Source organism: Pteropus vampyrus, unplaced genomic scaffold (assembly GCF_000151845.1).
Source record: "Pteropus vampyrus isolate Shadow unplaced genomic scaffold, Pvam_2.0 Scaffold297, whole genome shotgun sequence".
NCBI lineage: Eukaryota > Metazoa > Chordata > Mammalia > Chiroptera > Pteropodidae > Pteropus > Pteropus vampyrus.
The window spans coordinates 2,027,774-2,054,521 of record NW_011889078.1 but is presented as its reverse complement, the minus strand read 5'-3'; the positions used below and the strand labels follow the sequence as shown (position 1 = coordinate 2,054,521).

Genomic DNA, 26,748 nt, shown 5'->3' with positions numbered 1-26,748 from the left:
TAAAAGTATCAATTCCTGGAGATTCTGATTTATTTAACAAGCTCCCCAGGTGATCCTTATGCAGCAAGCTGGCACTGGTCCTAGGAATAGCACTTAAAAACCACTGTATTACTTCCAACTGCCTCCTCTATGTTAGGTTTAGTGATTAGAAGGTAAGGTTATAGGGTCCTAGGCATCAAGTTATAGATTCAATAAGTGTCATTAATAGACTAAAGACTCAATTCAATTTTAGATTGGGAAATACATTTTTATAAGTGGCTCACCTTTTCATTCACCACCAAAACCTGGAGTCATCTTTAATTCCTCTTTCCCTTTTAATGTATCTCTTAAATTTGTCTCTTCTTTCGACTTTTTACTACTAACTAGAGGACATTAGCATCTGCGGACACTACTAGTTGTTATGACTGAGAACTTTTACCCCCGCCCCTTCTTTCCAAAGACATAGCTCACCTTCCACTATAGAGGTAGAAAATGTCAGATTCCCCATTTTTCCAGCCTCCCTTGCAGCAAAGTCACAATCATGAGATTCAATCTTAGTCAGTGAAGCTAGGGAGTGAAAGTTTTCTTCCCTAACAAAAAAGCAATAAGGGAGCACACTCTTTTTTCTTCCTCTTTGTGATTGAATGAGATAGTCATCTTATAAGAATTAAGCCAAGAGAAATGCAAAAATGCCACCCCTGATATAATTGGAATGCTTTTTTAACCAACTCTTTAACTTCCAGATTCCTTGTTATATGAAATTAATAAACCACTATGTTAAGCCAGTTTTAGTTGATAAGTCAACTCTATAGCTATTTTAACAGCCTCCTTTGCCTCCAATCTGTCTCTAATTTGTCCTTCGACATCATTATAAATCTTACCTTTGAAAAGCACAGGTTTCATCATGAACTGTGGACTAGCAGAAAACTTTCTAATGTATCCCACTGATTACAGGACAAAATCCAAACTTCTTTACATATGCATCCAGTCTATCTTCAGCTGGATTCCCCAAAAGACCTCTTGTCCCAATATACTATGCACTAGAGTCATGCAGACTACTTATCATTCCAAATACCTTACAATAAATTTCCTGCTACCATGACTTTGCTCATATAGTTCCTTCAAACTGGAATTCTCTTCTTTTCTGCTATCTTTCTATCTGCCAAATTTGATCTAGCCTTCAAAACAGTGCCTCTATTTAACACTGTGATTAATTTCTCTCCACTCTGGTATTAACGCACTCTGTTTATACCAACTGCTGCACTTACTACATTCTTCCTTATACTATGTGTATCCTATTATTATATATCTTATTTTATGTAAATAAATATGTGTATCTGTCTCCTCCACAAGCCTGGAGGTGTTGTGAAGGTAGCATCCATGAGTAAACATGCTATCTGGTATAAGGTGGTCCTTGAACCATTCAATTAAATTTTTCTATAATCACTTAGAAATTCTCAACTATATTGTTTAGGAGCCAAAAGGAATGAAGATTGTATTTTAAAGGGAAAGAAAAACTACAACAAAAATATTTGGGGTATTTGTGAAAATTATTTTTGTGTAACCTCAAAATCTTTTTGAACTTAAGGTACAAAATAAATGTTTTAACTGTTACTTGCCAAATGAGAACCAGAAAGAGAATATAAAGCCTTAGAAAAATGCTTAAAATACTTGTATATGCCAATTTATCTCTACTCTCTTATGATCAAAAAGACTTTTTAAATTCTATATCAACCAGTAAACTGCCCAGCTTCCATCTCATTTTCATTTTAGTCCAATAGAAACACTATTGGGAAACGCAATTCAAAACTACAATGAGAAACCACTTCACACCCACAAAGATGACTATAATCAAGAAGACAAAAAATAAGTGTTGGCGAGGATGTGGAAAAATTAGAATCTTTGTACACTGCTAGTAGAAATGTAAAATGGGATAGCCATTTTACATTTGGAAAACAATCTGGCAGTTCCTCAAATGGTTAAACACAGAATTGTCATATGACCCAGCAATTCTACTGCTAGGTATAGCCCTAAGAGAACTGAAAATATATGTCCACATAAAAACTTATACATGAATATTCATAGCAACATTATTCATAAAACCAAAAAGTGGAAACAACCCAAACATCCATCAACTGATGAAATGAATAAATAAATGTAGTATATATCTATTCAATGGACTATTAGTAATAAAAAGAAATGAAGAACTGAAACATGCTACAACATGGATGAACCTTGAAAACATGCTAAGCGAAAGAAGTCAGCCACAAAAGACCACATATTGTACGATTCCATTATATGAAATGTCCAAAAAAGGCAAATCTATAGAGACAGAAAGTAAATTAGTGGTTGTGTAGGGCTGTAGTACAGGGGGATATTGAGGAATGATGTCTAAGAGGTGCAGAATTTATTTTGGTGGTAATAAAAATGGTGATGGACACACAATTCTGTGAATATACTAAGAGCCACTGAATTGTACACTTCAAATAGATTAATTGTAAAGTATGTGAATTATATCTCAATAGAACCATTAAAAAAAACTTCTAGGATTCCAGTCAAACATAACATTTATCAAGCCTTAAGCAAAGACATAGATTACTTATTACTGGGTTAAAACAGTATAGACTAAAAAGTATTGTTTTCTTACCTTGACCAAAAGTTGACTGGAAAACATTTGCTAAATTTTCATAATCAGGGGCAATTCTACTATATACCAAATTTTAAAATATGCACATTATTTTTTCAAATGCATTAAGAAAATGTATCTGACATCAACTCAGTTATACAATCAAGAAACCTGGAATGGAGGTCATCCCCTACTCCTCCCTCTCTTCTCTCATATACAATCCATCATCAAGACCTACCAATTTTATCCCCTCCTCCATGTCCATTGCCAGTACCCTAGTCTAAGACATCACCATGCTCTCCTGTTTAGGTTACTGTGATAGCCTACACTGGTCTCCCTTGCCCATTCTAACATCCCCTCCATTCTTCATGCAACGATGAAGTAATTTTTAAGTAAATCTAATGATGTCTACCCCCTGCTTAAAATTGCTTCCCAATGTCCTCAGGATAAATTAAACCAAAGTCCACACTTCTACCAAATATACCCAAACCTAGCTGTGTATCAGAATTACCTGGGGAGCTTGTTAACAAAATTGATGGTCAAATCCCAGACTTAAAAGTATCAATTCCTGGAGATTCTGATTTATTTAACAAGCTCCCCAGGTGATCCTTATGCAGCAAGCTGGCACTGGTCCTAGGAATAGCACTTAAAAACCACTGTATTACTTCCAACTGCCTCCTCTATGTTAGGTTTAGTGATTAGAAGGTAAGGTTATAGGGTCCTAGGCATCAAGTTATAGATTCAATAAGTGTCATTAATAGACTAAAGACCCAATTCAATTTTAGATTGGGAAATACATTTTTATAAGTGGCTCACCTTTTCATTCACCACCAAAACCTGGAGTCATCTTTAATTCCTCTTTCCCTTTTAATGTATCTCTTAAATTTGTCTCTTCTTTCGACTTTTTACTACTAACTAGAGGACATTAGCATCTGCGGACACTACTAGTTGTTATGACTGAGAACTTTTCCCCCCGCCCCTTCTTTCCAAAGACATAGCTCACCTTCCACTATAGAGGTAGAAAATGTCAGATTCCCCATTTTTCCAGCCTCCCTTGCAGCAAAGTCACAATCATGAGATTCAATCTTAGTCAGTGAAGCTAGGGAGTGAAAGTTTTCTTCCCTAACAAAAAAGCAATAAGGGAGCACACTCTTTTTTCTTCCTCTTTGTGATTGAATGAGATAGTCATCTTATAAGAATTAAGCCAAGAGAAATGCAAAAATGCCACCCCTGATATAATTGGAATGCTTTTTTAACCAACTCTTTAACTTCCAGATTCCTTGTTATATGAAATTAATAAACCACTATGTTAAGCCAGTTTTAGTTGATAAGTCAACTCTATAGCTATTTTAACAGCCTCCCTTGCCTCCAATCTGTCTCTAATTTGTCCTTCGACATCATTATAAATCTTACCTTTGAAAAGCACAGGTTTCATCATGAACTGTGGACTAGCAGAAAACTTTCTAATGTATCCCACTGATTACAGGACAAAATCCAAACTTCTTTACATATGCATCCAGTCTATCTTCAGCTGGATTCCCCAAAAGACCTCTTGTCCCAATATACTATGCACTAGAGTCATGCAGACTACTTATCATTCCAAATACCTTACAATAAATTTCCTGCTACCATGACTTTGCTCATATAGTTCCTTCAAACTGGAATTCTCTTCTTTTCTGCTATCTTTCTATCTGCCAAATTTGATCTAGCCTTCAAAACAGTGCCTCTATTTAACACTGTGATTAATTTCTCTCCACTCTGGTATTAACGCACTCTGTTTATACCAACTGCTGCACTTACTACATTCTTCCTTATACTATGTGTATCCTATTATTATATATCTTATTTTATGTAAATAAATATGTGTATCTGTCTCCTCCACAAGCCTGGAGGTGTTGTGAAGGTAGCATCCATGAGTAAACATGCTATCTGGTATAAGGTGGTCCTTGAACCATTCAATTAAATTTTTCTATAATCACTTAGAAATTCTCAACTATATTGTTTAGGAGCCAAAAGGAATGAAGATTGTATTTTAAAGGGAAAGAAAAACTACAACAAAAATATTTGGGGTATTTGTGAAAATTATTTTTGTGTAACCTCAAAATCTTTTTGAACTTAAGGTACAAAATAAATGTTTTAACTGTTACTTGCCAAATGAGAACCAGAAAGAGAATATAAAGCCTTAGAAAAATGCTTAAAATACTTGTATATGCCAATTTATCTCTACTCTCTTATGATCAAAAAGACTTTTTAAATTCTATATCAACCAGTAAACTGCCCAGCTTCCATCTCATTTTCATTTTAGTCCAATAGAAACACTATTGGGAAACGCAATTCAAAACTACAATGAGAAACCACTTCACACCCACAAAGATGACTATAATCAAGAAGACAAAAAATAAGTGTTGGCGAGGATGTGGAAAAATTAGAATCTTTGTACACTGCTAGTAGAAATGTAAAATGGGATAGCCATTTTACATTTGGAAAACAATCTGGCAGTTCCTCAAATGGTTAAACACAGAATTGTCATATGACCCAGCAATTCTACTGCTAGGTATAGCCCTAAGAGAACTGAAAATATATGTCCACATAAAAACTTATACATGAATATTCATAGCAACATTATTCATAAAACCAAAAAGTGGAAACAACCCAAACATCCATCAACTGATGAAATGAATAAATAAATGTAGTATATATCTATTCAATGGACTATTAGTAATAAAAAGAAATGAAGAACTGAAACATGCTACAACATGGATGAACCTTGAAAACATGCTAAGCGAAAGAAGTCAGCCACAAAAGACCACATATTGTACGATTCCATTATATGAAATGTCCAAAAAAGGCAAATCTATAGAGACAGAAAGTAAATTAGTGGTTGTGTAGGGCTGTAGTACAGGGGGATATTGAGGAATGATGTCTAAGAGGTGCAGAATTTATTTTGGTGGTAATAAAAATGGTGATGGACACACAATTCTGTGAATATACTAAGAGCCACTGAATTGTACACTTCAAATAGATTAATTGTAAAGTATGTGAATTATATCTCAATAGAACCATTAAAAAAAACTTCTAGGATTCCAGTCAAACATAACATTTATCAAGCCTTAAGCAAAGACATAGATTACTTATTACTGGGTTAAAACAGTATAGACTAAAAAGTATTGTTTTCTTACCTTGACCAAAAGTTGACTGGAAAACATTTGCTAAATTTTCACAATCAGGGGCAATTCTACTATATACCAAATTTTAAAATATGCATATTATTTTTTCAAATGCATTAAGAAAATGTATCTGACATCAACTCAGTTATACAATCAAGAAACCTGGAATGGAGGTCATCCCCTACTCCTCCCTCTCTTCTCTCATATGCAATCCATCATCAAGACCTACCAATTTTATCCCCTCCTCCATGTCCATTGCCAGTACCCTAGTCTAAGACATCACCATGCTCTCCTGTTTAGGTTACTGTGATAGCCTACACTGGTCTCCTTTGCCCATTCTAACATCCCCTCCATTCTTCATGCAACGATGAAGTAATTTTTAAGTAAATCTAATGATGTCTACCCCCTGCTTAAAATTGCTTCCCAATGTCCTCAGGATAAATTCTAAAATTCTAAAATTTTGACAAGGTCTTCAAGGCTGCTGCTCTCCCTCTCACAGTGACTGCCACCTCATTGGCCTTCTTTCTGTTCCTTCACCACCCCATGTTCCCTTCCATTCAGAGTTTTCTGACACAAAATCCTTGCTCTCCAGGAGTTTTCATTCTAATGGGAGAGGGGAGAGGAGGAAACACAGAGGGAGAGGATAAGATAGACAGACAGATAGAGAGAGAGAGAGATAAGATTAGATAGATAGATGATAGATAGATGATAGATAGATAGATAGATAGATAGATAGATAGATAGATAGATAGATAGATTAGATAGATAGATAGATAGATAGATAGACAGACAGACAGATAGATAGATAGATAGATAGATAGATAGATAGATAGACAGACAGACAGACAGACAGACAGACAGACAGAGAATTTGGGGCTATAATTATTACCATAAAAAAGATAAAACAGAGTAATGAACAGAGAGTAATGGTGGTTGTAGAAAGGCAGATATGACTAATATTACTCCCTAAAGGAAGTCTTTCCTAAACGCTCAGATTAGGATCAATTATGTGCTTTTCTGACAATAGGATTTCTCCTTTGCGGAACTTTTCACAGATATAAATAAACAATTTAGACTGCCTTATTCATCACTGTATTCAAAATTCCTACCACAGTGTCTGACACATAGCAGATAATTAATAAACACACTTTAAAGGAATGACTTAGGTTCTCCAGTTTCACAAACTGAGTCATAAAATCACAGTCCAAGTGAGGTAATCCGCTAACCTACATAATTCTGCCAGAGCTAACACCAAGAATCACCAGAAGAAACAAGAGACGTTATCTGTCCCACCCCTGCTCCAATAGCCTCAGCAATACCCTCTTCTGCCACCTTTGATTTACTACTGCCTATGTCATATTCCTCATAGTGTTTCTCATAAGACACATATTTAAACAACAGCTGGCTTCCATCTACCCTATCTAATCATGTATAAAAATAAAACACCATCTATATTATCACATTCCTTTCCTTGGCAAATACAAAAATGTCAGAGACCTAACTGAAGGTCCTCAAGGAAAAATAGCAGCTTTGCAGAAGATTTTGTCAAAGGCAGAGGTTAGATCCCCAAGTGCCATTTATCAGAATTGTTTCCAAGCAAGTCTATTCTTTCCTGAGTTCAATGGTCTCCTTTAAAAATGGTGTTTGGTAGACTCTCTAGATTCTCAAATTTCCCTTTTTCTTTTGATTACTTTTAACATCCTTTAGTAACATGAAATCAAACCTCTTTTCTCTCCATTATAAAAACAATTTCTACTACCAGACTATTTTTGCAAAGATTTGGTGCTCTAAATATGTTTTATTTATGAGAAAAATTCTTTTAAAAGAATTGATATTCACAAGCTCTGTGGTGTGACCATTGTAAAGACAAAACTGGGAGCTAATTAAGTTGAGCAATTCTCATTAAATGGAGAGAAACAAGTCATATTAAGATTTGGCTCTTAAATACTTGGTCAAATGCCTATGAAATACAGTGTCTAGGGAAAGCTCTATCACAGTATTGTTGAAACATCCCTCTTTTCCAAATATGTCCTCCACCTTCACCTCACCCCACCAGAGTGGTCTGATCCTTCTTTTGAAACTTAATCTTTTGGAAAAGAAAGAGAACAGCAGTCTAACTAAAAAGCTTCTCTGCTGTTAAAAAAAAAAAAAAGTACACAAATTTACCCCAAAATGTCCTTCCTCTGGATGAGTGCCACCCCTACTCATGCACAGCTGGTATTTGCTCACTAAAAGACTCTGTTCATAAATAAGCTCCCGCTATCCTATTATCACTGGCATCTATTAATTTTCGAATTGTCCCTACCATGATAAAATTCTATTCTATGTAGCTTTTGGAAATAATCATTCTAGTCAGTACCCAATTCATCCTGACACACATTTTTTTTAATTCCTCAGAGAACTCCTAAAAGAACAAAGCTCACCACTATTTTAAGCCAAAGAAAATAAGGGAATTGGCTAATAAAATAAGCAGACAACCACTTAAAACCAATGTGCTATACTAATTAGAACATTTAAAATCAATATCAATTTTTTAAACTCTCTACAGGTTTAGCAACTTAGAGAAGTCCTAGAATATATGTATTCCTTTAACACAATCTTAAAATGTACTGCTGGTTAACAGATCATTTTCTCAAAACTACCCTGATTTCCCAGGTGAGCTTATTCAGTTGCAGAGCCTTAAATATCACCTATACTCTGATGATACCCAAATTTAAATCTCCAGCCTTAAATTCTCTGAGCTCTGGATTTATCAACATATCCACTCAGGTGTCTACTAAGCATTTTAAACTTAACTTGTCACCACAATAAAAAATAATAATAATAAAAATATAAACTTAACATGTATACAGAGAGCTGATTTTAACCCCCAACTTCTCCTTCAGAAGTCTTTTCCATTTCACATAATATCACGACCATTCACACAGTTGCTAAACCAAACCCAAGAAACCTAAATAGAACTGGAATTCTGATACACACTATGACGTGGATGAATCTTGAAAACATTATGCTAAGTGAAATAATCCAGACACAACAGGACAAATACTGTATGATTACACTCATATGGGGTACCTAGAATAGGCAAATTCATAAAGAACAGAAGTAGAATGGTGGTTGTCATGGGTTGGGAATACAGGGGAATGGGGAGTTATTGTTTAATGGATACAGTTTCAGTTTGGGATGATAAAATAATCTGGAGATGGACAGTGGTGATGGTTATACAACAGTATGAATGTACTTAATGCCACTGAACTATGCACTAAAAATGATTAAAATAATAAATTTTATGTTACATAAGATATTATACTATGCCAAAAAAAAAAAAACCCACAAGGAATCATCTTTCTTTCACCATCTACATCCAATTCATCAGCAAGTCCTCCTAGCTCTATCTTCAGAATATTTTTGGAACCCAAGTGCTTATCACTACCTCTACCACTAAGGTAGATAACAGTCCAAGCTACCATCTTTACCCTAAACTCCTGCATTAGCTACTAGCAAGTCTCCCTGCTTCTATTCTTTTTCCCCTACAGTCCATGCTCTATAACGTAGCTGCATCTTTTAACAAATAAATTAGATCATGCCACTTCCCTGATGAAAAATTCACATCATACTCAGAAAGAAAAGTCCAAATTTCTACCAAGGCTTATAAGGTCCTGTATGACATTCCCTTGCCTACCTCTCCCCTAGTCTGCTGTAGTCACACTGACCGACTACTGTTCTTTAAACAATCCAAGTTGATCCACCTCAGGGCTTTTGCTCTTCCTGTGGCCCAGTTTCTCAATTTCTTTAGATCTCTGCTCAAATGTCTTCCAAAAGCCCCTTCTTGATGACCTTATCTAAAATAACACTTCCCACCACTCTCTATTTCCTTACACTGCTTTACTATCTTTCATAACTCTCATTACTACCTAAAGAGATATGTTTATTTATTATATCTCTTCCCCTAGACTCTAAACTCCTTAAAAAGAAGAACTTGGGCTTTTTTACCACTAAAACTCCAGAACCCAGAAAAGTGCCTAGCACATGCTAAGTATTTAGTAAATACCTGAACGAATAAATGAAAGTATCTCTATTTGCAGAAGTATTGAGTAATTATACTCTTTGTTTTCATTTCATACAAATAGACTTTATTGTACATTCAAGGAAATCATGTTATTTGGACAACCAGAGGAAGCCTCAATCATCCAAGTTCCATCTCACCTTTTCAATCAGAGTCATACCTTAAAAATGGAACAATGTCATCAGTTGGCTCACAGCACAAAACTCTTCAAATGTGAATTTCACCTCGATTTTTTTAAATTAACTAATTTTTAAAAAGACTTTTCTATCAACACCAGGTAACTCCTCAGATAGTTTCTGATCAGAACCTTCTCCTGTTCACCAGTTCCTCGCGAAAGAAATAGGAGCGACTGCCAAGGTTCAGACTTCTAAAGATTACCATAAATATAAAGCTTTCCCTAATTTTAGCTACCGACTGGTAATTTTGGAAGATGTACTATTAGGTGTCTATAACATCTGAATACTTAATTACCTTAATTCCTCACGGATGCTTTTAACTTTTATGTCTCTGAAATCATAACTTAAACCACATTTCACTTGGCAATACCATATGATAATACCATTTCCTTAATTTCTACAACAAGTCTCTCTCCATCACTAAGCAGGTAAATGGAAATTTAGTATATTACTCCATTGCATATGTAAGCACAGAAGCCAACTGACAAAATCACAAACGAATGGAATTATGCACATCCAAAATGACAATTTTCATTGTTTCTTTGCTGGAACACTCTTCAGCTGCATAGAATTCTTTTAAATAGCCTAATAGAAATATGAAACAGATACCCTATACTTCTTTATGTAAACTGTATTTTTAATCATTTTTAAAGAAAATACATATGTGGAGAATCAGATTAGATATGTTGGTCATCTTTTATTTAAAGCAAATAGACCAAAGGACTAGATAGAGCCTTGGTCAGTTGCCATGGCGACTGGCAAAGAGCCCATCACACTCCAGACAACATTCCGGCACAAATTTGAGAGCCAAAGGCTGTTCCAGGGTTTGAAGAAACCTTATGTGTCTTGTTCAATTCAGGAAAAATCTAAACAGAGAGCAATCCTATCTCCACGCAGAGAATCTAGACTGCATGCAAAGAATACTTGAGTAATTTCCTACATTAATTTAAGAATGTTACATTGTTTAAGAGCCACAGGCAGTAAACCAACTTGTCATTTATTGCTCTTAGAAAAATCCTAGCTTGTTATCTGTCCTGACAGTAATAAAATCATCTTTTAAAGCAACAGTAGGACAGAGTTCTTCCTCTAGCTCAGCTGAAAATAGGTAGTTATACTTTATCAGTCACTGAATTAGAACATGTTGCCTGCTCTCTTTAAGCAGTTTAAGATTTTTACATAAGTATGATGGAGACTTATGTCCTTTTGGAGACATGAGAAGAGAGGAGAGAGATTTTCTGAAGAAGCTTCTTAAAAATAATAGCTAAAGAACTATTTAAAACAGCAATCTATTTTCTGTAAAATTGGTTGATGTGGTTAATTTGGCAAAGCATTTGAGAGATGGAGGAAGCAAGAACACAGTGAGAGGTTCAAGCTTATAATTATTTTTGTCTTATTACACCAACAATAAATAAAGACTCTTTAAAAGTTTTTTTCCTTTCATCTGAACATTCATTGACCCATTTCTGAACAGCAGTGCTGACCCCAGCCCTTTCACATAGTACAACTGCCAAAAATGAACTATCACATGTTCCTGACCAAAAAGAAACAGGCTGAAACAAAATCCGTAATGTGAAATATTTCAAGGTCGCGTTTAAAGCTTTAAAATACCACAACCAAAAACAATACTGTTCTGATTTCCACTTTATTCTCATAGCCTTTACTCTTACAAAAGTTTGTTTTAAATCTAATACTTGCCCACTTCTCTAAATTTTCTGGCACACAAGAATATTTCAAATATGTTTTTGGGTCTTGTTGTATATGTTTAAACCAAAATAAAAATGTTGAAGCACAGAATGTAAACTCCCTTATTTAAAAGCTTCTACAAGCATAAGTCTCCCAAAGCAAAAAATAATAATAATAATCCCTATTAATTTTATAGATATTTTAGAGAGCCCAATAACACTTTCAAACCTTTGGAGAATTCCACCAAAGTGTAATCTGTTTTCAATCATCTAGCAAGCATTTACTGAGCACATAATAATGGGTCAGTCAATAGTGGCTCATGATTTAAGATGCAGTCCCTGACCTCATGGAAGCTATAGTCACTCTAATGGCAGGAGAGAAGCATATGAACCAATAGAAGAAATGAAAATTTTTTGAAACCAGAATGCTGCACAGAGGAAGTGATGGCCAACATAAGACCTGAAGAATAAAAGGAGTTAGGCGAAGAAGGCAAGGAAGACAGTCAATGAATGCAAAGGAGCAGTTGAAGCAAAGTGAAGTGCAGAGTAGAAATTTAGGTAGAGCCAATCTTTACAAACTAAGCTAAGCAATTTGGGCATAGACCTGTATGAAGTAAGAACTATCCTATAATCAATATGATGAATCATTATTTAATTCAAGATGAGAGAGATTATATAGACCAATTAAGAGGTTACGGAAAACTCCTAAGTAAAAGGTGACAAAATTCTTACCTAGGTTCATGATAATGGAGGAAAGGTGATATTTCTCAAATAAAGAAAAAGGTCAGCACTTTGGGATTGATACATGAAAGTGGAGTAAAATGGGCAAAATGAAAGATAAGGATGCTATCCAGATTTCTAAATAGGACACCAGCAGATCTGGTATAGTGGTTTTAAAACATGGCCATATACTTTTTGGTATCCTTCACATCATGAAGCAAGGTCTATGTCCCCTCACCAAAATCTGGAAAGGCACATGAGTACTTCAATCCAGAATCTAGCCTAACTACCAATGCTAGGTCACAAAAGGCCATACAGTTCCTCCTTATTCACTAGGACACTAACTCTTGGAGTCCTGAGCCACATGTAAGAAGTCCAACTACACTGAGGTTGCTATGTTGTAAAGAAGCCCATGTGACATGGAAAGACCATGGAAAGGCACTCCAATCAAAAATCTCAGCTGAATTCTGCCTTCAGATCATCGCAGTCCAAGCACCAACTGTGTGAATGAAGAGCCTCCAAATAATTCCAGTCCCTAGCCATTTGAGTCTTCCCTGGTGAAGCCCCAAACATTATAGAACAAAGAAAGCCATCCTTGCTATGCTCTGTCAAAATGGAAAATAAATAAAAACTTAAAATAAGTTTTGCTGAAATAACCAAATAAGTAAAATGCATATCAACTTTTGTTTTGAAATAGTACTTAGAAAAAGCTTTAATTTATCTACTAATACTAAAAAAATGATTTAGAACTTACTATGTATAAGCCATTGTGCTAGCCACTTCATATATGCTATCTCATTTAGATTTTAATTATTTCATTTGTTTATAAAAAAAGCATAGTTTATCGCTGAACAAACTATAGACAACTTATCCGGCACTTAGAATTTGCCATGTATATGAAATATACATATATTCACAACCACTCTTTACTGTCACTACCAACATTTCCCAAGAACCTACTATGGATAATCACTAGACTAGGTACTGAGGATTAAAAAAAGGAACAAAACCAAAATCATTGTCCCCAAAAGGCACACACACTAATATACAAGATAAACAAGTAGACAAATTTTAAATAATATGAAAAGTGTTAGTCCTTCCCCCAAAGCACCATAGCAGAGAAAATAAGAGAGCAGGATTCACCTCACAGAAGATCCATAACACGGGACTGAATAAGGCAATGGCATTAAGGAATGAAATGACAGCACATATCCTGGAAAGTTTTAAGTGGTAGAAGCAGCAAGAACACCTGACTGATTTAGAGGTGAGAGGGAACCACATGACCCCCTTAAGACAAATATAGTTATAGGAAAGAAGGGTTTGGTTTGACACATGCTGAGTTTGAATGCTAATAAAGCATTCAAGTGGACATTTACAATAGAAAACTACACATACAGGCCTAGTACACAGCAGATATATCCAGCCTGGTGATGCATTTGGAACAAGGGCATATATGTAGTAACTGGGCACTGGGAAAAGATGACATTACTGGATAAAGAGTATAAAATGAGAAGAGAGACAAACAGAATAATGGAGTACTATCTTTTAAGAAGCACAGAAAGAACAGTGTATAGGCTACTAAGCCTCGAAAAGCCCTCTCATCCCATACCACTCCTCAAAAAACAAGCAAAACAAAAATTTGCACTTACATATTGTGAAATCTGCCTATGCACTCGATTCATCCACATAGTAAACATTTACTGCATATTTGCTAAGTCATAAAGCACTGTGCTAGCTGCTAAGAGTAGCAAGGATGACAACAACACAGTAGTTAATCATAAGAATCTTGCTAAGAGTAATATAGCAAGTAGGTTAAGAGCACAAGATTTAGATTGGCATTCAAATACTGGCATTGCCATTTACTTCTTGGGTGACCTTGGGCAAAATACATAGCCTCCAGGTACTTCTGCTTCCGTATCTACAACAGGGATCACAACAGTATCTATGCCTTTTGGTTGCTATGAAGAGTAAATGAGTTAAGAACCACGTCATGAGGAATAGGGTTTGACATACAATAAGTGCAATAAATATTAGTTATATTATTTGTTTTAAAAATTACAAGAATGGCTGCATTGGTACAAATAAATACAAATAAACAGTGCTATTGGATTTTACAAGATGGAAAAAAGAACCCTCACGCTGGGGGGAATTCAGGGAGCACTTCACTAAGCTGCCCCTCAGGACAGGGTAGCTCCTACAGCGCCTCTGTGTGAATTAGAACGCAGCCTGCAGGTACACGTGAAGGGGAGGGTAGCGTGGATTTCTGCCATCACTCAACTTCCTCAACAAGCACAGTTACGCATGATAAAACCAGTATAGCCATACACAGCAGTTTGGAAGACAGGACATATTAGCTGAAGAAAGGTACAGAGAACACTCCAGTAGAAACGTAATAAAGGCTGTAATCTATCAAGGACACAGTATATCCAAGCCCACATTGGCAATAGCAAGTAACCCAGATTGGCTAGAGCACAGGAACCATTTAGAAGAAGAGCTAAAAATAAACCCAGAAAGGTAGATGGGAGCCAGATCATAGAGGATCTTGAATACCAGCAAAGGCATTCAGCAGTGACTCTGAGCAGATGAGTAATGTGGTTCCAACAGTACTTTAATAAGAGTAATCTGGCATTGTGTACTGAACAGATTTGAGCATGAGCAGGTAAAAGGTCAGTGCAGCGGTCTGTTAGTTATTCTGTGAATTCCTCAAAGGCAGGGACTGTGTGTCTCATTCATTTCTGTATCCTAAGTGAGACAGGGTAGGCACTCATCGTTTGAGGTATAAATGAATGAATGAGCCAAAGAGAAGTAATGTGAGCTTCACTTAGAGTGAGAATAGAAAGAGTTGAAATAGAAAGATACATACTGGAAAAATATTAGAGACAGAAACAAGGACATTTGCTGGCTGATGAATTGTGGCAAGGATAGGGCAGAATCAATAAAGACTATAAAACTGATTACTACATGCATTACATTACAGGTTTCTGTAAAATCAAATGTAATTATGTTCATGAAAATGCTCTATGAGAAAAAAAGACTGCTTTTCTCTGGAGTAAAAGCTAGTCATCTTGGACAGATACACCACTATATTTGACCTTGAAAATATCTCATTATTTTAAGACATTTATCTTCCTTCTGTCTTCACTAGATTATAAAACCTTTAAGAGTACATAATTTGTCTATTCTATTATGAAGCACAATAAAATCGTAAGTATTGTTTTAATTAACACTTTCTCACTCACAGAAGAAACTACTATTCAACCTAATTCAGCTACATATAACCAAAATACACACACATGCAGATACACAGAGAGATACATACTTACATACACACACACAAAACACTGTTTTGTGATGAAGTCTTAGCAGGCTTTAAACTACCACAATGCATGTTTATTTTTCTTTATATTCCCAAGGTGACTAAGAATTCGTATTATAGGTGCTCAGTAGGGGCTTGCTGAACTGAAATGAACTGACTTAGAAATTTCACAGAGCTTATCAGTGGTTTCTGGTGACCTTTATGTTTCCCTCTCACAGTCTCAGTGTTCTCACTGTTTATTAGATTTAAAATGTTTCTACATTTTAGAGATCCATACTAAAGGTGGTTAAGAAAACAAAAAAAAGAAAAATCAAGAAATATGATTGTCGATACGCATGACAATAGTGTGCCAGTAACTATTAAACAACCAGCTCAGAATGAGATGGGAAGCCTGATTTTCAGTATTGCCAATTTCCATGGTTTAAATACTCCCACCATCCTCTATTTCAAGCTAACAACATATCAACTGGTTTGCAAAATTCCTGAAAGTTTATCAGTCGGTTCTCACTAACAAGGATGAGCCAGCTCCAACAAATCACTGTCTGCAATATTTAGATGCATGACATAAATGATCCCAAATTCTGCTCTGCGATACTAACTTTTAGATCCCCAAAGGAAAGTACAAAAGACAAGGAAAAAGCAAAGAAAATTCATACCCTATTCTTATAAAATCTCTCTCATTCTACAAAATAGTCTTCTTTTGAACTGGGCAGATAATCCAGCCAAGAAATTTCTTTTGCCTATGCCAGTGATGTCCCAACTTTTCTAATCATGCACACCTTTCAGTAAAGAATGTTTAAGCATATCCTCAATATATGTTAATATATTTGTTTACAAATTATATTAGAACTACTATACATATAAATTATAAAGCATACATAAAAACATAAAAGATGAAAATTAATACAAATTGAAAAGAAAAATTTCCCTCCCTACATCACAATGGACTATCATATATACCCCCCACCCTAGGGTTTACACAATCCAATTTAGAGATTACTAAGGTGAACATTAAAAGTAAAATGAATAAGACACAGAGTTACAGACAAGAGAGTGGAGTAGGAAAACACTGTGCTTGCCTACTCCCCTGACAATATTAAAATTACAACTAAATTACAGAACAATCAACCTGAAGAACTATCTGAAGACTAGCTGAATAAAACTCCTATAACTAAGGATATAAAGATAAGACCACATCAAGACTAATAGGAGAGGTAGAGATGCAAAATGGTCTGGTCCCACACCCACGTGTGGTGGCTGAGTGTTGGGAGGGATATCTTGGCTGCAGTGGTCCCCCTAGAAAAGCAATAGCCCCACACTAGAATACTGAGCTCAGTGTTCTAGTACCAAGAAGAGGTGTCCCCACAAAATCTGGCTGTGAAAATCGGTGGGGATTCCAACCATCTGGGTAAGATGGAACATTACCAGAAACCCAGAAGTCCTCTTACAGGGCCTGCACACAGACTCACTCACTCGCAGGCACTCACTTTGGACTCTGATGGAGAAAGAGCATCTTGGGAGGAGCCATAAACATACTGTAAAAGACTGATTGGTATGGCTTCAGGGAGAGAACTAGAGAGACAGTTGCCATTGTCCTTGCGTTAAGCCCTCCTCCCATGCAGTCTACAGGCAGGCACCATCTTTCCTGTGTTGAGCCCTCCCCCAACCCCACCTCCACTGGGCCGAATCTGAATCTGAACCAGCATGGTAAGCTCTGCTTACCTTGCCCTGGTAATCACCTGGGACCACGCCTCACCTGAGGGTCCTCCAGAAGCTGAGCCTTACTGGCAGCCAGGAGGTGGCTCCAGGCCTTCGGATGCCCTGGGCCTTTTGCTGAACTGCCCCAGGCCTAGTACTGATGGCAACCAGCCTCAGTTTGCGCCGCCAGGTCCAACATAGGCAGCAACCAACCACAGATCCCTTTGTAGCACCTACCAGGTAACCCTGAGCAGTAACAAGCAGCAGCTGACCTTGACCTGCATGGGAGCCCCTCCCAGGGGGCCCCAAATCCAACACACCCAGAGACCACAACAGAGCACTACCTGATTAGCCCCACAAGCAGCACATCCAAAGACAGTCTAAACAGGCACATGAGCCCACCGGGGCAAATCCTACTGGTGGGGTCAGCCCCCACACAGCAGCTCATACACTGTGAGTGTGGCCAGTCCTCACAGCCAGTCAGCCTGAGAGTCAATCCCATCCAGTGATGTACCAGCAGGAAACAAGGCTCAATTAGAACAGGAGGGCACATATGACCAACATAAAAGAGCACTCCTGGAGCACTCACACAGGTGACCATCCTGAACAGGATGCCTTCACAGGTGAATTTTGCCAAATATTCCAAGAAGAATTAACACCTATTCTCAAACTACTCCAAAAAATTCAAGAGAGAAGGCTCCCATGCTCATTTTACAAGGCCACCATTACCCTGATTCCAAAACCAGACAAAGACATTGCAAAAAAAGAAAATTATAGGCCAATATCCCTGATAAACACAGGTGCAAAAATCCTCAACCAAACATTAGCAAATCGAATTCAAAAAGACATTAAAAATATCATACACCATGATCAAGTTGGATTTATTCCTGGGATACAAAGTTACTTCAATATCCACAAATCAATTAATGTGGTAGACAAACTGAAAGATAAAAATCATATGATCTTATCAATAGATGCAGAAAAAGCATTTGATGATATCCAGCATCCATTTATGACAAAAACGTTCAACAAAGTGGGAATAAAGGGAACACACCTCAACGTAATAAAGCTCATATACGACAAACCCATTGCTAACACCATACTCAATAAGGAAAAGCTAAAAGCATTGTCCTTTAGATCAGGAACAAGACAAGGATGTCCACTTTCATCAAGTTTATTTAACATAGTATTTGGAGTCCTAGCCATAGCAATCAGACAAGAAAAAGAAATAAAAGGCATCCAAATTGAAAAGGAAGAAGTCAAACTGTCATAATTTGCAGATGACATGATACTATGTATAGAGAACCCTAAAGATGTCACAAAAAAACTGTTAGGACCTATAAATGAATTCAGTAAAGTAGCAGTATACAAAATTAATATTCAGAAATCGGTTCCATTTCTACACACCAACAGTGAACTATCAGAAAGAGAAATTAAGAAAACAATCCCATAAAATTTACCGTTACATAAAAAATAATAATAATAAAATACCTAGGAATCAATTTAACCAAAGAGGTAAAAGACCTGTACTCAGAAAATTATAAGTCATTGAAGAAATAAGTGGAAGTAGACACAAATAAATGGAAGCATATACTGTGCTAATGGATAGGAAGAATTAACATCATTAAAATGTCCATATTATCCAAAGTAATCTGTAGATTCAATGCAATCCCTATCAAAAAACCAATAGCATTTTTCACAGAACTAGAATAAATAATCCAAAAATTTATATGGAACCATAAAAGACCCTAAATAGCCACAGCAATGTTGAGAAAGAACAAAGTAGGAGGTATCACACTACCTGATATCAAACTATACTACAGGCTATAGTAATCAAAACAGCATGGTATTGGCATAAAAACAGACACATAGATCAATGGAACAGAATAAAGAGCCCAGAAAAAAAAAACCACACCTATTTGGTCATTTAATCTATGACAAAGGAGGCAAGAATATACAATGGAGTAAAGATAGTCTATTCAATAAATGGCGTTGGGAAAACCAAAGGGATACATGCAGAAAATAAATAAATTAATTAAATTAAATTAAACTAGACAACCCTCTAACATCATATAGAAGAATAAAGTCAAAATGGATTAAAGACATAAATGTAAGACCCTAAACCATGAAACTCCCAGAAGAAAACACAGGAAGCAAACTCTCTGATGTTGCTCTCAGTAATATTTTTTCTGACATTTCTTCACAGGCAAGGGAAACAAAAAAATAAATAAATGAATGGGACTACATCAAACTAAGATGTTTTTACACAGCAAAGGAAACCATCAACAAAATGAAAAGACAATCTACTGAATGGGAGAAGATATTTGCCAATGATACACCTGATATGGAGTTAATATCCAAAATTGATAAAGAATTCATATAACTCAACACCAAAAAAACAAACAATCCAATTAAAAAATAGTTCAAGAACCTGAATAGACTTTTCTCCAAAGGGGACATACAGATGGCCAATACACATATGAAAAGATGCTCAATGTCACTAATCATTAGAGAAATGCAAATTAAAACCACAATAAGATGAATGGCTATCATCAATAAATCAGTGTTGGTGAGGATATGGAGAAAAGGGAACATTATTGGTAGGACTGCAAACTGGTACAACCACTACTGAAGTTTGGAGGTTCCTCAAAAAACTAAAAATAGAACTACCTAATGACCAAGCAATTACACTTCAGGGTATTTATTCAAAGTCAACCAAAACACTAATTCGAAAAAATATATGCACTCTTATGTTCACTGCAGCACTATTTACAATAGCCAAGATATAGGGGCCACCCAAGTGCCCATCAATAGACAACTGGATAAAGAAGATGTGATACATATATACAATGGAATATTACTCAGCCACAAAAAAAAAAAAAAAAAAATGAAATCTTACCATTTGCAACAACACTGATGGACCTAGAGGGTGTCAAGTGAAATAAGTCAGAGAGCAAAAGAAAAATATCATATGATTTCACTTATATGTGGAAACTAAAAAACAAACAAAAATGGAAACAGACTAATAGATATAGAGAATTGGAGATTGCCAGATAGAAGGGGGTTTGAGGAGCCAGGTGAAAAGATGAAGGGATTCAGAAGTACAAATTGGTAGTTACAAAATAGTCATAGGGATATGAAGTAGAGCAAAGGGAATACAGTCAATAATATTGTAGTAACTATGTATAGTGCCTGGTGGGTACTAGACTAATTGGGGGAATCGCTTTGTAAATTATATAAATCTCTAACTGCTACATTGTACATCTGAAACTAATATTAAATAATATTGACTGTAACTGAAAAATTAAAATTAAAAAAAAAAGTAAAATGAATAACTTCCTGGACCTGTTTACCCTAGGCCTACAACCTAATATTATTAGATCTTCCCACTCCAATACTGAAAAAGGGCACCAACCCACGGGAAACAACAGGAGAAAAGAGTTAGCAAGGTCTTAAGCAAAGTTGGACTAAGGAGAACCAGGTCCATGGAATTAAGACCTCATGGCAACGAATCACTAGAGAGGCTACAAAGACACCATTCTAACTGGGGCACCATGTCCTAATAAATGTCCTTGGACCTAAGCCATCTCTATCAGTTCAGGCAAAGAGAAGGGCTGAGAGGAAACTTGAGTTTCCCCTAAAGAACAAATGCATTGTCTAAATAAGTGTAATATTAATAAAATCTTAAGTTGGGAAATAGAGTGTACAAGACTATGCCAGATAAATATAAATCATACAGAACAATTCTTTCCTATTGCAAATAGTCCTCTGGCAGATCACAGTTTAAGCCAAACATGCTGCTCCCTAGACAAAAACTATTAATCAAGTGTACAAGCTATATAAAATTCATCTTTCTTAAGTACACATAAATTAATTAAAAAGGACAAAATAGTAGCCATAAAATACTGTATTATGTCAGATTATCTGAGTTATCACAATGTGCTGCTCAAATTTCCTAGCTTTCTTCTTCTTAATTTCTGTATTAATTTTGCTACAAAATATCAAGAAATTGAAAACAGGAAAACATCTTCATCTGGATCACAGAATACTGAACAACCTCCTAAGGAAGATTTTATAAGCATGTTTAAAAACATTTAGAATACTAAATGCTTTCTGAATAAGTGGAAAGGGAAAGTCTTATTGCTTTTCCTTTCTTGTTGTCAATTTCTCCATCATACATATAAAGCGTACATATAATGCTTTATATGTATTAAAGGCTGTCCTCATCCCTGCTCCCTGAGAGAAGAAAAAAAAACAGAAAGAGAAAAAAAAATCTGAGCTACCATCTTATCAAGACTAGCAACATTGAACATGAAGAAATCAACCCCTTCTTAACTATTCTTTTCATCCTCAATCACTTATTACACAGTTGCTTCACATTGTCTTAAGACTCAAAGCTTTGGCTGAAATGATAACCAAAATAAAGATCCCCATACCTACAATTTTACCTACCTTTCCACCCACTACACCCACTAAATTTTCCCTGTTTCCTCCTTTTCTTTAAGGAAAATGGGGTCCTTTCTCCAGGGTAACTAAATGACTTAATAAAAATTATTTTTTAAATGTATTACTGTCTCTTACTTCAACAAGCTTGCCTAAATACACATGATTTTCTCTCTTCTCTTTCAAATGCCCATTGAAACAAAAAGAGAAAAAATAGTTTACTATTTTTTTATTTACTAACTAAATAAAAAACCACTCTAGAAAAAAACAAGGTGCCATTAGTAGATTAGTTTTAAAAAAACTCTAGATTCATGGTTCTCAAACTTAAGCATGCATCAAAATCACCTACAGGCCTAGTTAAAACACAGATTGCAGAACTCTCACTCTCAGAGTCTCTGATTAAGTAGGTATGGAGTGGGTCTCAAGATTTTGTATGTTTAACAAGTTTCCAGGTGATGCTAATTCTGCTGGACTGAGGACCACATTATGAGAATCACCATGCTAAGTAAATAGAAAGCGTTAAAAGGAACATTATTTTACTAATTGTAAATAGCATCTCAGAGAGAGTCAAACAAATGATACAACCCTTTTTTAAGTGGATATAGATAGCAACTGAAAAATAAACAGTTCTAGAAAACTAGAAAAAATATACACAATTTCTGAATTAAAAAAATAAAAAGGCTAAATAACAACTAAAAGCTCATATAGCAGTGTGAAAAATAATCTAAGACATCTTCCAAAACACAGAGAAAAGACAAAGAGATGAAGAATATGAGTGAAAAATTAATGAGCATAAAGAATCAATATCTACCTAATAGGTTTCTGAAGAGAGAGCAAACACATCGCAAAAAGCAATCAATGAAGGAATTTTTCCTAAACTGAAAAAGACAATCCTTGATACTGCTTGACCAACTTCCAAGCAAGTAAAAAAATATAAAGCCAACAACTAGATGCATATTTGTGGCATTTTTAAACTTAAAAAAAACAAAAAAAAAAAAAAACTCTAAAAGCTTTGAGGGGAAAAAACACAGGTTATTACAAAGCAATATGAATCAGACTAGCATCAGACATCTCATTAGCATGCTAAAAGAAAATGAAATATTGTTTTCAAAGTTCAGAGAGAAAATTATTTTGAACCTGAAATTCTACATCTACTCAATATCAAATATAAAGGCAAATTAAAGATGTCTTTGGAAATTGAATAAATAAAAAACTGACTTCCTGTCCATATTAGTTTCCTACTTCTACTGTAACAAATGGTCAAAATGGCTTTCAGTGAGCTAAAATTAAGATGTTGGCAGAACTGTATACCTTTTGGAGGCTCTAGGGAGAAATCTTTTCCTTGCCTTTTCTAACTTCTAGAGGCTGCTGAAATTCTGTGACCAGTAGTCCCCTTCCATTTTCATTATTATTATTATTAAATGTAACCAGTACTTAGGGCAGATTTTTGAATCTCATAAAAACAAGCAAATGACTACAGCTACGCTATATAGCTTCTGACAGAATAAATGAAAAACATCAATATGCTCTTTATCATTAACTTAAAAAACATTTTAATAAATTAATATTTCTATTAATAAACACCTACCGAATCATTCGCTGCTAGTGCAAGTGCAAGATTCACTGTAAGAAACAAAAAAGTAATTAAATTTAGTAACTTTCCTTCTACTAAAATTAATTTTGTCTTTCAATATTTTCAGTGTAATAACAAAAGGACATAAATTTTTAATATATCTCCCTTGTAAAAAACAAGGACATGGAGAAAACACAGAAAGTAAAAAAGACAAAAAAGAAAGTAATGTTCCAACATTAGCAATAGATGACCGCCCCCAAATTAACATTTAAATAATCCATTTATAATCTGCTATTATAAGTATAGACCAGTTGTTTGGGACAGAAGGTATAATGTTAACAAAGAAAAAAAAAAACAAAGAAGGGACATTTAGTTAAGCACCTACTATGTATCACACACTACACATTTTCTCATGTATTTACCTATTTAAATGCTTTCATATGCCATGGCTATTTTTGTTTAAACAATCCACTTAGTTCTTAAGAAAATAATGTTAATGATATATATAGTGCAATTATTTTCAAAACGTATTTTGCAAAAGAAATTATCTACCTTTTAATAAACAAAAATTGATATGATCCTCTTGCTTTTCAAAAATAAATGCTGGTAATGAAGAAATTCTAAATATCTAACTCACAATTATCCACATATATGAAAGGTTGAACTACTATGCAGAGGAAAAGGAAGAAGGTAAAAGGTAAGTTGGTAAAATATGTTCCCAAAACTACTGGTGAATCCCAAAGGAGGAAAGTAGTATTCCCAAAACCACCTTTAGCTCAGTAATAGGGATATTTTCAAGACTGACAAATAAGCCCTAATAGTATGGATAACATTTTTTTACAGAAGAATGTTATAAATGATGCCAAGATTGCTTCCTTTAAAGTAGTTAACGGGACAGTTTTCAAGACAGACCTGGTTCAAATTCAAGTTCCACCACCTTCTATTGTGTGATATTTTATTCCTAAGTCTATTTCCTCCTCTGTAAAATAGGATAATTCCTATTTCATAACTGTTACAAGAATTAAGTGAAATACTGTATGTAAAGTATGCACCCTTGGTCATGGCACTTGATAAATTAATTTTTATGAATTATAAAATAATTCTGAATTTCAGGTACATCATAGATAGTTTAAACATAATCCAATTTTTAAGCAGTAATTTTACAGATTAATTCATTTTATTAAGGTCTTCCTGCACTTATACAATAGAATTACAGGACATGTTTGTATTAATCAAAGGTCACCATTCTAATCCAAAATATCTTGAGTATACAAATTCAAACAGGAAATATTCTGAGATAGTTTGAAACAGGAATAAATACATATAAGGGAAAGAAATATAATACCAACAGAGTTACACAGAAATAATATATTTCTAAGGCATATGTATGCAAATAGAACTGTTATAAAAAAGTATAGGCCAGTTGTTTGGGACAGAAGGTATAATGTTAACAAAGAAAAAAAACAAAGAAGAGACATTTAGTAAAGCACCTACTATGTGTCACACACTACACATTTTCTCATGTATTTACCTATTTAAATGCTTTCATATGCCATGGCAATCATCTTCTAACCAAAAAACAAGAAACATTCAGTTTTAAACAAGTGCTAGCCTACAGGTCATGAAAATACTTTCCATCTTTAACCAGTCTAAGTAATCACAGAGCATGCAAAAGGATTCACACTACTCAAAACAAGAAAATGTACTCTGAATTTTCAAAAAACAACAGATGAATTCTAGAACCAAAGACTAAGAGTTTCTAAATTTTAAAACAAAATATCAAATAGATGGATTGCAAGCCCTTAGGAAAGAAAAGCAAAAATGTGTGGCTAGAGCATGAATTCATTAAGAATAATCACTAACCATTTTTTAATAACAATACATTACCTATCAAATAGTACATTAAGGGTCTATCGTAATACAATACTTGATAAATCTTAATTTCTTCAAAACATCTGAAAAACTCTTCCACAAGAAAAAGAACATAAAAGCACAGAAATAATTTAGTATTAAAGTTACTAGATGTTTTAAAAATAATAGTAACAGCAACCAAAATTGAGCACTTACTATGTAGGAGACACTGGCCTAATTTGCATAACCATCCCATGAAACAGGTTATCATCATTGCCATTTTACAGTTAAGTAAACTGAAGATCTGATGGGCAACCTAACCACCTTTTTATCAGTTAAGAAGTCACAGACTTGGCTATATACCTGGTTTTGTCTAACTCCAAAATCTAAGCTCCTAATCACTATCAACCCTTAAGTAACTAGATATTAGGAACTTCACAAATACAAATTTTTTAAAAAAACAAAACTATAATTTTAATACTGTGTACTTGCCAGCTGGCATACGTTCCTCATAAGACAGAATTAATATTCTATAATAAAACAGAATTAATATCCTATAATACCTGCTGTAGTAGACTTTCCAACTCCACCCTTTCCAGAAGCAACAACTATAACTTGTTTAACACCTTCTATTGGTTTCTGCTTTGGAAGTCCTCGTGACATGATTTGTGTTCTTCTTTGTTTTAGGGTCTCATTCTCAGCGCCAGATAACTTAAAAAAAAAAGTTTTAAAATAAGACATCTCCATTATCATGCTGTAAAAGTAAAAACAATTTGGAGTTTGTGATTAACAGGGCTTTCTTTTGCAGTCTAAGTCTGCTCACCTCCACTAGTTAGGCCTTTAGTGCTATTTACCTGCTGCTTGCTATTGATCACAGTCCTAGAGACGCATTGTTCAAGCAGAAATTTATGTGCCAGAATACTCTGTTAAAAATGGAAAGTAAATAAGCTGCTTCTTTACCGAGTTAAATCCTCCATGTGCTTTCCTTCTCTTTAACTTATTTTCTAAATAAAGCAACACTAAGAAAGTAACGTGCAAGTCACACATCCATGTTCTAACCATCTGTTTCATGTCCCTCCATGCCTCGGCCTGGTCCTACGGGGTCCAGCCTGGAAAGTGGGGACGTCCAGTCAACTGGGGTCTCACTGAATCACCAAATAGGGGGTGGGGGAGCGGGGGAGCCACGAGGTACTTTAGAGCGTGTTTGGCAAAGGGCAATGCCAGGGCACCTGCGTCCCTGCCGTTCTAGCATCTCTGTCCCGCCCTCCTCCCCCCTGCCCTGCAGCACCACGGACCTGGCGCCGAAAAACCAACACTCCGCTTCCCCGAAGTGCAGCACAGGCCCCGCCACCACCCCGAAGCGACATCCCACCCAACAGCAGCAAACGCTGCCAAGACCCCATGGTGCAGAACGCAGCCTTCAGCCCAGCCCGGAAACTGTCGCGGTTGGCGCG

The 26,748-nt window shown here is 35.5% G+C and overlaps 1 protein-coding gene across 3 annotated transcripts in view; it reads right to left on the bottom strand.

Moving 5' to 3' along the window:
- The window catches only part of NUBPL (nucleotide binding protein like), a 288,220-nt gene extending 261,475 nt beyond the window's left edge, over window positions 1–26,745 (bottom strand). Inside the window, exons 1-4 of one of the 3 annotated variants that reach the window (XM_023521149.1) lie at window positions 26,590–26,745; window positions 26,149–26,217; window positions 25,858–26,005; window positions 23,459–23,493 (exon numbers count right to left, since the gene is read on the bottom strand). In XM_023521149.1, the coding sequence (XP_023376917.1) occupies window positions 23,459–23,493; window positions 25,858–26,005; window positions 26,149–26,217; window positions 26,590–26,697 (360 nt within the window). In that variant the 5' untranslated portion in view covers window positions 26,698–26,745. The remainder of the gene's footprint in view (window positions 1–23,458; window positions 23,494–25,857; window positions 26,006–26,148; window positions 26,218–26,589) is intronic. The other 2 variants (XM_023521150.1, XM_011376409.2) reach the window with 2 other exon arrangements.
- Window positions 26,746–26,748: the final 3 nt, after the last annotated feature.